Source organism: Diabrotica virgifera, chromosome 2 (genome assembly GCF_917563875.1).
Source record: "Diabrotica virgifera virgifera chromosome 2, PGI_DIABVI_V3a".
Taxonomy (NCBI): domain Eukaryota; kingdom Metazoa; phylum Arthropoda; class Insecta; order Coleoptera; family Chrysomelidae; genus Diabrotica; species Diabrotica virgifera.
Window position 1 is genome coordinate 169644237 of NC_065444.1, and position 13100 is coordinate 169657336.

General features: G+C 33.3%; 1 protein-coding gene across 1 annotated transcript in view; it reads left to right on the forward strand.

The window, feature by feature from the left end:
• The first annotated feature begins 5932 nt into the window (after window positions 1-5932).
• The window catches only part of LOC114333555 (putative ankyrin repeat protein RBE_0921), a 43116-nt gene continuing 35948 nt past the window's right edge, over window positions 5933-13100 (forward strand). The window contains exon 1 of the mRNA XM_028283443.2: window positions 5933-6180. Within this exon, the coding sequence (XP_028139244.1) occupies window positions 6082-6180 (99 nt within the window). The 5' untranslated portion in view covers window positions 5933-6081. The remainder of the gene's footprint in view (window positions 6181-13100) is intronic.

The window sequence follows — 13100 nt, forward strand, 5'->3', positions numbered from 1 at the left end:
TTTCGATGTTCACTGTATTTAAAAAAACCGGCAAAAATGTGATATTATTAACACTAACTCTTTTTTAAATTTTCGCGGCGGTTTAAAATACTCGCGAGGGTCACCAATATTCCGATGGGTGAGTTGCGGAATTTAATTAAAAAATGAATATAATAAAACAAACGGTAATTTTATTATTGGAACGAAAATGTGTTTTGTTTAGGTCTCTCGGAAGAAAGGTCGATTGTTAAAAATGAGAGCGTTTGGTGCGACCCAAAGCGGCTGCCTGTCGAGTTGTTACTAAAAAGAAATACCACAACGATTACTGTTATCGTTCTTCCCTTTTGACCAGATGACTGACTAATAAATCATTTATTAGGTCTGGTGTATGCTTTCACAGTTACAACAAAAAACACTCGACTGCATAGTGAGTTGTTGACACACTTTATGTGGATGAGAAAACAGATGGTGACAGGTTAAAACCATGTTTTATATTTGAATGTGCATTTCGAATGACTAACGTTGTTTGGTTTTTGAGAAAAAATAATAAAAAAATAAGATAATATAATTAGCAGAAATCAGGCCCGTGCGCAGAATTCGTTTATGGGGGGGGGGGGTTTTGACATATGTGTATCATGTTAGGTTATGAAGTTAATAAAAAATAATAAGAAACTTTTCTTATAAATGAAGACATTTTATTGTGTCTTGGTCTTGACTTGATATTCAGTTATTATATAATAAATTAACTCTGCGAGGTGTAGAAAAAAACTTCTCCAAAACTCTTTGCGGATCGACCTCGACATCGCGATGTATATTGAGCGAAGCTAATCCGTTCAGCCGATCTTCAGACATTGTTGACCTGAGGTAAGTCTTGAGGCGACGCAATGTTGAAAAGGAGCGTTCATTCGTTGCTGTCGTTACAGGCAGAACTGCCAAAATGCGAAGCATTTGATGTACATTTGGAAACGCATCTCCATTGCACACATCGAGTGCTTCAAGCGAATTTTTAACGTTCTTTCCGGCGATGCGTTGACGCCAAAGTTTGACTTCGTCTACCCAGATGTCACGGGAATCATCCCGCAAAATTGAAGAGTATGGTTCAAACAGTTGAGCGCAGGATTCTTCATTGAAATTCTTCATTTTGTTGGGGAAGAGGCAAGCAAAGTTTGATACAATTTTGCCGTGATTCAAAAATCGATCTTGTATATGGGTCAGAAACAAATCAATGTATGGGATGTAAATCGTTATGCGAAAATAATCTTGAACTGAATCAGTTTGTACGTTGGAGCGTTGAGTCTGTTTTGACGCGAGCCTTGGTTTCCGCAGTTCGATGTCGTATTTTGCGCTGATTTCGCTCACGGTTTTGAAAATTCCTCTGAAGTCCTTTTCGGCGTTTTCTCTTCTTTCAAGCAGGACTTGTTTCGCAGCATCAGCCAGTTCGATAGCCTCGCCAAGATCCTGGTTTTCGGACTGAAGTACTCGACTGAGAGACAAAGTCAAAGAATGTACTGAGCTCAAAATATGCATGGAGATCTGGAAATTAAATTCAAAGAATGAAGAATATACAAACATCTTATAATAGAGAGCTGGTAACGTGCTAGTGTGAGTCTTGAATTTTACCTGGAAATTTGCAGTTTTTATTGCTGAAAGAAGTTTGAAAGCTCCAGATGAAGTCGTCGGATCCTTCCAGGTGGTCGAAATCACATCAAGAGCGCGAATTACTGCTGGTTGTAAGTGCAGATAAGTTGCGACAGACTCGTGTTGCTCTACCCATCTGGTTTTGCAAAATTTTTTCAATTTCTTCAACCGACTTTCATGTAGCGTCTCATCTTCATTGATCGCATCTTGAAGAGCATTTTGGCGTTTCGGATAGATGAAGAAAGTATGAATGCTTTCGAGGGTTCCCAAACAATTTCTGATTGCTGTTATATTGCATGCAGAGCTGACTGCCAAATTAAAGCTGTGAGCCGCACAATGGGAGTAGAGCGCGAGTGGATAACGCTCTCTGACAACAGCTTGGGCTCCATGGAATTCTCCGCTAACCGCTCTCGCGCCATCATATCCCTGTCCGAGAAAATATGTGCAATTAAGTCCGGAAGAATCCAAGAAATTGAGATAAGAAGTTCCTATTCCTTTTCCAGTGAAATCTGCGATAGTGATGAAGCACAAAAAATCTTCACGAATGATAAACTTTCCGTCGCTCTTATCCAAGTATCGAGTGCAAATTGAACTTTGTTCTATTCCTGCAATGTCCGGTGTGTCATCTCCAAGAAAAGAAAAGCCCATCGATTCGTTGACTCGATCGACAATGTGATTCATGATCAGATCGTGACAAATGTTAATTAGTTCATTCTGAACTCGGTTGGTTATATACATAGCATTCTTTGGCGATTCAACCAGTTGTTTCTTCAACTTCTCATCATTTTTTGCTCGAAATCTCAAGAGAGCTCGGAAATTTCCATCATTAATTAACGGTTCATCTTCAGAAATTCTCCCCGTATCCCTGGAACCCCGAAGAGCAAGCCCTTGTCGGCCACAAAGAATAATTGTTTCAATAATTGGAATCATGCGTAGTTTACTTTCATTTATAAAGTCAAGTTTTTGTTTCGAAAGTTGTAAATCAATGGATAAAGCATTTTCGTCTTCGATTTCCAGTCTCAAGCTCCATTGCAATAGGCTTCTCTTGTGATATTCTGATGCATTGTGCTTTTCGAAAGTGTCCAGTGCTTTTTTCCAGTTTCTCAATGGATTCGTGACTAACTGGCCCAAGGTTTGGCGACCAACCCCTCCCGCTCGAGCACAAAATAAGACACAGCATTTGCAAAATGCACCGTCTTCTCTCTCCGAGTACGCCAGCCATGAGTATGTCAGGAGCCAAGAGCGTTGGAACTTCAAATTTCTAGGGCCCGATGCGCGAAAACTGTAGCCGTTAGGTGATACGTTTTGTTGTTGATACATTCATGAAAAGTTTATACTAGCAACAAATATGCATTATTTTCAGTTTTTTGTACCCCAGTTAGTTTTTTAACAATTAATGAGTGTGACATAAAAATAAATTGTTTTTTCGTTATCAGCAATTTTCTAAAAATATAACTGAAAAGTCAATATCATATCGAAATAAAAAACGTATCAATGATAATGCTCCGAATAAAAATCAACGAAACCTTCACAATGTTCTAATTGCAGTTGTGAATCGTGCCCGCCCTAGAAATTCAAATAGATTTTCTGATATGAAATGACCTATTGTATAAATTAAAATATACCTGTCCTGCTTCCGTTTCTTGCTTGCATGCTTTTTTTTCTGCAGATCCGGCCTGAGTTTGAACCGTTGGAAGTTTATCTTGATTACATTCACCCACGTCCTATCAATAAACAAAAGGTATCATCAATACTATAAACTGTAGCACAATAACCTGCAAATCCTTGCTGTGATTGATATTCTACTGAAATCAACAGCATTCGATACTTACATTTTTGTGTTCAATCCGCGGTTTTTTACACAAAAAGCGACGAATGTCCATGGTAAAAAATATGAGGATCGAAAATCAATCAATGTCAACAAACAGTCAACAAATGTCCGCACAGCTCGAACAGCTGACTAGTCAGTTCGAGTCAGTTGTATCGATACTATGGAGACCTACACAGAGGAGAGGAATCGAGATAGGACGACCTTGAAATTTGTGTACACTATTTTGCCTGTTTGCTTGGTTTGTCACTAGGCGGAGTTGGCGTAGAGATAGATGCTAGTTTTGCATTGGAGTGAATGTGAAAATTTTGAAAATAATTAATTATTCGTAGTTAATATAAAATTACTGGTTTTGGTGGTTAATATTATTTAAATATGAGTGCCAAGAAAGCTTACACTAAAAGAACTTTCTTCGTACCGGGATTTATATCGAGTTATCGTTCCGTTAAAAAATTCAAAAGGGAACTTAACGAAGTTAATAGACTTTTTTTATAATGATTTGTCTTTATGTTATTTATAACGTTCATGGATTATATTCGTTTGTATGTTATTTCGTTCGGTGTAAATAAAATTTGTGTATTATCTACCTATTATTGGTTTTTATTTTAACATTTTAACCTGAAAATGGTAGTGATAATCGGAGGATCTTGAAAGTTTTTCTGTCGAAACAATGCATTTTTTGAGACAAAATATTTCACAAAAATTAACATTAATTTTATAAAAGTCAGACTGTCGGTCTGTAGTTAATTTACATATTATATTTTTATTAACTAAATTTAAACATCAGTTAGCCCACAAACGATGCTTTGCGTTTCCACTCCTTCTTACAGGTCTCCATAATCGATACTATCGATGGTTGCATTCACAATGACACTGATAATAGGAGGTAAAAAAGGCGGGAAAATTCAAAAAAAAAAACGTGCACAAGATCGGGAAAGTTGAGAATGTCGAAACAAAAATTGACAACAAAATATTTATTATCAAGTCGGTTTGACTTTCGTAGAATAAGGACTATTGCTAGTGGAAAATTATGTGGAAAAATTCTCGATGGGGGGGTTAGAACCCCCAAAACCCCCCCCCTGCGCACGGGCCTGGCAGAAATAGTAATTATAGCGTAATGCTATAGATATCTTCATTAATTCCAAAATGAAACGTTTTTTTCGTTTCCTGTAAAATTAACATTTCTGGAGTTGTGGCCTTTTCGAAATAACCGATTCAATTATAGTTTTATTTTGAACATTTTTTCCATGGTATTTGCTATATTTGAAGTAAAACGCGCCACAAAAGAGTTTCAAAATTTAAACTGTATCAAAGTTACTCTTTTGTGGCGCGTTTTACTTCAAATTTAGCAAATATGATGGAAAAACCATTTAAAATAAAACTAAAATTTTATTTTGCATCAAAATGAAAATACATGTTATTGCGCCACGTAATATTCATAATATTGTTCGTCCGCTATAACTTTTCACATGTGTCACGATTCATTTTCAAACAAATTAAGTCAAAACATAAAGTGAAACGTACGTCGATATGTGAAGTATATAGTATACAGTATACAAAATGTATATTCGCTCCGAGCGTTAACAAAGTGTCAAAGCAAAATCGACCGACCTGCTCATGGTGGCGGTTGCTTGAATCTTTGTAAGGACGCTTTAGTGTGTGTTTAAATGGGACATTAAAAAAAAATGCCATGTCACGTTATTTTTTGTGTTGTTCACTGTAAAAATACATGGAGTAATAGTGATGTGAAATAATTTTATTTTCCTCGTTCCCAAAAAACAATAGATCAAAGAATAAAATTTATTAACGCTGTTGAAGGATGAAGTGAGGTTAACTTTTTCTATATATACAAAGGATGTGGCAGTATACATATGATATAATAGTATTATTTACGTTTTTATAAGTTTTGTACATACTGCATAAACGTTTTAGCTCTGATAAATCCGAATTGACTCCAAAAAGTACGGATACGATATGTCCTATATAACCTCACTATCGCAGATTAGATCAATAAATCTTTATTAACGACAAAAAATACTTTTGTTGAACTATAAATGACACTAATAAAAGAATAACTTATGAATTTTAACAATTTGTATTCGTTTATTATCACTAGAAAATAAAATATTCAAGTTTAACAAAATAATCTCATAAGACTCAATGTTAGAGGGGAGACGCACGGTGCGAATAGGGCTTTTCATCGATTGTCATTTGTTTCGAGCTTCTGTCATATGTTGTATAACCTGTGTATAATATTAATATACACGGATTATACGACATTTGACAGAAGCTCGAAACAAATGACTGTAAATGAAAAGCCCTATACACATCAACGTTCGTTTCACTTTACGTTTTGACTTAATTTGTTTGAAGATGAATCGTGAAGCATGGGAAAAGGTATAGTGGACGAACAATATCATCTCTTTTGTAGTTGGAATATCGTGTGCGCCACTCATTTTTAGGGCGCTTAGCGGTTTTTTATTCTTGTTGATTTTTACGTTATAACGGCATATGTAATAAGTTTTTACACATAAAAATTACTGACCTATATCATTTCAAATAGTTTTTTGGACCCTTTCCAATACCTGGCTAACAAGTAGTGTTTCTCTTAGACATTAACCGAAATAGATTGGCACATGAATTCTGTGTCAATATACATATTTCAAAATACACCTATATTAATGGCTTCACGTAGAAATCGAAATAGATTCGAGGAGGAATTATTCTTGGAAGTGGTAAGTTTAAATTATAAAACATAGTGTACACTAGAGAGATGTGTTAGTTACTAATATTAGCCACTATTCTTGTCGTTTGTTATTAGTGGGTATTTTTGTAGGAAGTAGGAAGTGGCGTAGTTTAGCAGTGTTTTTTAAGAAGTACAGTTGAGTCCATGGTTCTTTACCCGTGCGTAATCTTATAATACATATACGAAATAAGTCGTAAATTTACGCCACGCAACAGCAAGTGACAGAAAGTGGCTACTGCTCTGATCACGGATTATACAGGGTGTTTCATTAATAATTGGAAATATTTCAACTGTAGATTCCTGGGCCCTAAATATCAGGGTTTAATCCAAACACCCAAATCACTTAGTCCGAAAATGCCTCATAATGGAGCTAGAGCTCTTTGAAGTTGGAGTCTTGTAATTAATTCTTTTAAATACATCCAGAACGCTTCTATTTAGAAAAACGAAAACTGGTACGCCTATTTATCCTTCAGAGATAAATCGATTCCATAAATTGCGAATTTCTGATACCCGTCATAGGCATCCGTTTTGGGTAGGGTAACAGTTATTTTATCGCATAACATGGAGTTATTTTATCGCATGAGAAAAATCTCAAAGAACAAGAACACGTATAGGTTTTGCTTTTTTAAAACTGTTTGGATAGTTATTTTCTGGTGAGACACAAATTGGTTAAGATATGGCTGTTAAAATTTTTACATACACTCGTGATTAGTGACTCGTTCAAATCCTTTCCACTACAACTTTTTCAAAAATAAACACGTTGAACCGGTGAAATTTTCAGATCATATCCCACATAACAATGATGTTCGCATCATGTTCAAAGCATCTACTACCAACATTCGTCGGAGTATATTCTTTTTAGTATATGCGTAGTACATGCATAGCATGCACCTACCTTAAAAAACATTCTAAATTTCATGTTCTTTGCATATACTTCAAAGAAAATTCTCGTACCGAATATACTGAGCACATTCGTTTACGTAGTATCTCAGAATATTCGTAAAAGTTTAGTCTTAGAATATATCTTTATCGAATACTCTTGAAAAGTATATTTTAGTATATTCTTAACACATACTTATAAGTACATACATACTTTTAAAATATCTTAAAAATATTATAACTATATTTATTAATGTTAGCTTTATGGATTAGGTCTGGATCCCGCGTATGAAAAAAAAGTTGATTAATAGCAAGCTGAAAATTTGTTAGTAGCCTAAGGGTGTCTAGTCGGAGAAACTTTGATATATGGGAACACTGGAACAGGGGCAGTTTTAATTGTGGAACAGGTTAAAAATTTGGAACGGTCAGACCACGAAAACGGCACATTTATTTTGTCCGACAGAACAGACTTAAACTCTCCGAACAGAGATTAAACTCTCATGCAAAAATCAGACAGCTATTTATCACCAAATGGGCGTTTTAATGAGTGGAACATGAGGAATATGTCAAATGACAGGAACTATGACAGGTGATAAATAGCAGTCTGATTTTTGCATGAGAGTTTATTCTCTGTTCGGAGAGTTTAAGTCTGTTCTGTCGGACAAAATAAATGTGCCGTTTTCGTGGTCTGACCGTTCCAAATTTTTAAACTGTTCCACAATTAAAACTGCCCCTGTTCCAGTGTTCCCATATATCAAAGTATATCCAACTAGACACCCTTAAACTATTAACAAATACTCAGCTTGCTATTAATCAACTGTTTTTTCATACGCGGGATCCAGACCTAGATAATTAACTTTGTTATTTATAGAACAATTCATAAAATTTATGTATGTAGTTTATATGTAACGATACAAAAATGTTCGTTTTCATAATTGAAATGAATTTACCATTTCGAGTTTACCATGAGTATTTTTACATCGTTGGATTATGTACATTCAGTTACAAAGAACTGAAAGAATACACCATCCACAATTTTTATTACCAGATCGTAAAAGCAAGTATTTATAAAAGATCGGATCGGAATTATATCGACGTGATATGGGCCATCCCATTCAACTGCAAACGGCCAGTCTCATTCTGACCATTTCCTACCTGAATAGGGATTAAGGACGCAACGGTAAAATATAAAAACGAAAACAGACATTTGTGTCTAAAGGCTGTATGACACTATACATTTTCTTGTATCATTTCTAATATCGTTTCTGATATGTCAAAAAAATGCATAGTGTCATACACAGATACAAGAAACGATATCAGAAACGATACAAGAATTTGTGTCAGGCACAGATTCTTGTACAATAACTGCGCCAATTTCTGCGCAAAGAGCAAAAACGTAAAACCTGCTGGTAAAACTTCTAAATGTCATAATGGCGGCTGAACATGAGATCATATGATTTATGTCTTGATTAATTTATTTGTGTTTTGTAGGTATTATTTATAAATATTTTATTGATACTTAATATACCGTTTGGTATGGACTACTGTTCTACTAATAACTATATATTTAGAATAACTTTGGGTTTCATATTGCATAATTTTTTAATAGAGGAAAATACAATAGTTCCAATTTGGATCAAACTGAAGATAATTATAATGCAAATATTTTAGCACAAATATCAAAACAAAATAAAAAACACAAATAATCAACAGTCAACGTAAAAATTCTAGTTATTATAACATTAAAATATTTGTTTTTAAAAGTTTATAAATTTTATAAAATCCTTAAAATCAGCTGTAGACGCAGTACTACCATACCAATGTAACGTGACAGGGTGACAAACAAAATTTCGACCAATCACGTGCCGAATTTCATACAGTTTTCGATACAAGAACTTGCATAGTGTCATACAGGGCACAAATGTACGTACAAGAAATGATACAAGAAAATGTATACAAGAAACGATATCAGAAACGATATTAGAAATGATACAAGAAAATGCATAGTGTCATACAGCCTTAATTATGCAGTGTTAAGGATGAAGGCGAACGATAAAGTACTAAAAGAAGTAGGACTAGGAACATACATAATCTCTTTATTTTGTTTGCGGTGCTTCAAAATATGATTTATTTTGGTAACTCAATATTACTTAGGTAAGTACATATACTTAAGTATATAAATTTTAGTTACTTATAGGTTAGTTTAGATAATATTTATAATAAATAATTAAAATTTATCTATACTTAGTGTTTAAGTAATATTGTAGAATGTACTAACTACATTCTCATATGCAATTCGAATATGTAACTAGGTACTTGGTAGAACCAGTAGAACCTAAGATGAGATTAGGTGATGCTGAAAACACACTTCTGAGCAATATAGCACATCCTTGGGATATTCTTAAAAGTATATTCTTCCCAGATACTCAAAAGATGTACGGTAGTACGTTCTAGGTATATAAATAGGTTTATAGCACGTCCTTGGAATATCCTAAAAAGTATATTCTTAGTATATACTGAAAAGAAGTTCGGTAGTACATTCTAAGTATATACATAGAACGTTTAAGTACTGTAATGTAGTATATACTCAGTATGTGCTCTGCACATTCCCAATGGTAATTACGCATATTCTCAGTATATACTTTTTCTGAAAAGTATGTTCTATGATTCTACTAAGAACATGAAATTCTTATGTGGGATGAACAATAAATGTACAAGTAAATATTAATTTTATTTGGGATACTAATTAGAAGGCGATTTTCACGATATTTTACCAAAAAGAAAGGGAAACACTTTATTTTGAGCATATCTGGCTTAGTTTTGATGCTAGAATTTGCAAAAGACAAAAATAAAGCTTCTTTTTAAATACTTTAAAGAAGTTTTAGTGAGTTTTCCCCGAACAGTTCTTTATTCTTTGGTTATTTCACGTTGAAATATTTCACGAATAAGAACCCACTTTTCAGGAGCTGCAACTCCGCTTCTACTGGTTGGGTCTACGGACTATTTGCGAAAAACCGTCTAAAAACGTGGTTAATGGCAAATAATGGATTTAGTGGTAAATAACTCAAAAATTATTGACTTTGTGATTAGTAAATTTATCCAATTAAGGACATATTTTGGACTTCTACTGCAGTTTATATTTCACAATATCGAGTATTGTTATTATGAGAAGTTATTTAAAACTATGTTCTAATTTTAGTAATTACATTCTGCTAATGGAAAAAAAATTTGAATTACATAATGAAAATTGTTCTCAAATTACGGATGCTAAACATCATTTTCATTTATTACAAATATGGTAACTCTTTTAATATCAACTATATAAAAAAAGTGATTCTTTATAAAACCCTCTGCATGGTCTACTTTTATGCAACATACAAAATTTTATCAATTTTATATGAGGTATGTTAAAAAATATGAATTTCGCTCAAGAATAAAGTACCCTTTATAGTCCGCAATATTTTAATTAGATAAATAACATAGTTTTTACCTGTGAATAACTTTTCGTAATAAAAATTTTCAATATTGTGAAAAATAAAGGCACTTTAATCTTGAGTGAAATTCACATTTTTTGACATACCTCGTATAATATTGATTAAATTTGATATCTGATGGTTGCATCGTAGGTTTTAGATCATGACGCACTTTTTATAAAGAGTAAAGTTTTTTTCTTAAAATTAATAATAAAATTGTGTTTTCCATACATATATTTTCAACTGAAGTGGACACACTGCTACCTACTGTATGTCCCTTTACATGACCCCGTCATTTTTAATAAATTGATCAATTACAGTCGGAAAAATGAAATAATACCCATGAACGATCACATTCATCACTTATTTTGTATTTGCTGTTTTTTTTTCGACAAATAACAAATGAGAGAGATAGATTATTAATAATCTGAATATCTAATATGTGATTGATGTGATCTTTCATGGGTATTCTTTCATTTTTCCGACTGTAGGCATTTATCATGCCTATGATGAGATAATATATTTTTTTCTATTCTCATACTATAATATATCAATTATGATGTCACTACCTGTATCATAATGAACTTAAGAGGCAACAGTAGCGATCAACAGGTAGCAACGAACGAGGTCCAAGACTGCGGCTGTAATTTTGAATATTTTGTCGAGATATTTGGCACACATATTTGTAATATAATAAAGAATAGCGGCACAGAGCCCAATTTGAGAAATATGTTAGTATGTGGAACTTACTCTGTAATTAAATACAATATTAAAAAAACGAGCCTGTAGAAGAACATAAAAATACAGTTTCTTCAAATAAACTTTTTTATCCCATGCATAGATTTTGTGTCATTTTGGACCTACTAAAATTTTTTATTTCTAACAAGAAATCGAACAGATTATAACTGATAACTAATTATAGCCCGATCAAAGAACAATCTGACCCAAAAAAAAAATAAAGGAAGGATGAAAATTTGGGAATAGGTAGTTGAAATTGTCTATTATTATTATATAAGAAAAAGTTTACAATTCTACATCCCCTCAATTTTTCAAAAATAGAGGGGAATACCCCTCTCTCAAAGGTGAAAAATATACATTCAAAATAAGTCTGGATTTGGATAAAATGACTAATTCTAAGCAACTTTTGTTCTATAGAGCTTTTTCCCTAAGTCAATATTTTTCGAGTTATTTGCAAGTGAATATGTTCATTTTTAACAGAAAAAAACATGTTTTTGGATGGTTTTTCGGAGATAACTCAAAAAGTATTTCAGCGAAAAAAATATTCTTAGCAAAAATATAGCTTATAGAAAACTGAAAAAAATGGTGTATGCTTCCCTAACAACACAAAACATTCCAGGAATGTACTATCAAAGTTCTATTAATGTTTGAATGTACTGGACATTCAAGGAACATTCGGTGAATATCTGATTAAGTTATTCGTGTAATGTTACCACAAGACATTCTATGAACATACTACTAATGTCCTATATTTTAAGAGAGGCCATTTACTATTCAATTTGCATTCATTTTCAAATTTGCTGCGCGTGTATATGTATTTAGGCAATCCAAACCACGTGACTTCTGGTTCTGGTTGGCATGGCATACAGGTTACAGAGGTTATGTTTGTAATATCATTTCATTTCATCATTTCACTGTTTATCGTCATATTTTGGATTCATTTGGATTTCGTTTGCTGTATTTTGTGAACTTTATAAACTTTACCACACTGCAAAGTGATTATTTAAGGAAATTATTATTGGAGACACCAGATGTTTGGAGAAAGGTAGGGCAAACAATTTTTATCAATGTTCATTTTTCTCTGATATTTATCAATATTGATGAATTTTGCAAGCAATAACATTATTTCTTTTATTGTTTTAGATATTTATTGAAGCTGAAAATAATTGGGGATTTAGATCCATATACAATTCAGTCAGAATTGGATTTTACCATAAAGTGCATTCCACCAAATTACTATTATAGATATTATAGATGAAAGCATACAAAAGCCTTCAGGCACATAAATATTTTACAGCTGGATTTGTTTTTAAAGTTGGAGTAAAGTTGGAAGTCACAAGCAACAACTTCGTAAGTACCTACAAGAATATTGAGGAAATCCAGCTCCTGGATACTACTGGGCAAACTAGCAGATTGAAGAGGACAAAGCCTTTTGTACTAGTTTGAGTGATAGTGAAAAGCAGAGCATAATGCTTGTGTGCATGTGTATGTTAGAATAGTGCGGTTAGAAAAGCAGAGCATAGTGCTTGTGTGCCTGTTAGATTAGATAAGAGACGCTATGGGTAAGCTCTTCATTTTAAGGAACAGTAGTAATTTAAGTTAAATTAAAATTGCTCATTGGTCAGAGTTATGACCAGATTGTAATTCTAATGAACAATTCAATACAATGAATCGTCATCGTAGTGATGATTATGGAAAAAAATATATGACAAGATTTTGTGCAATAAAAATGTTTATATTTATCAAGGATGTATTATTTGGTATGGCTACATAATATACAGTCGGAAAAATGAAAGAATACCCATGAATGAACATATAA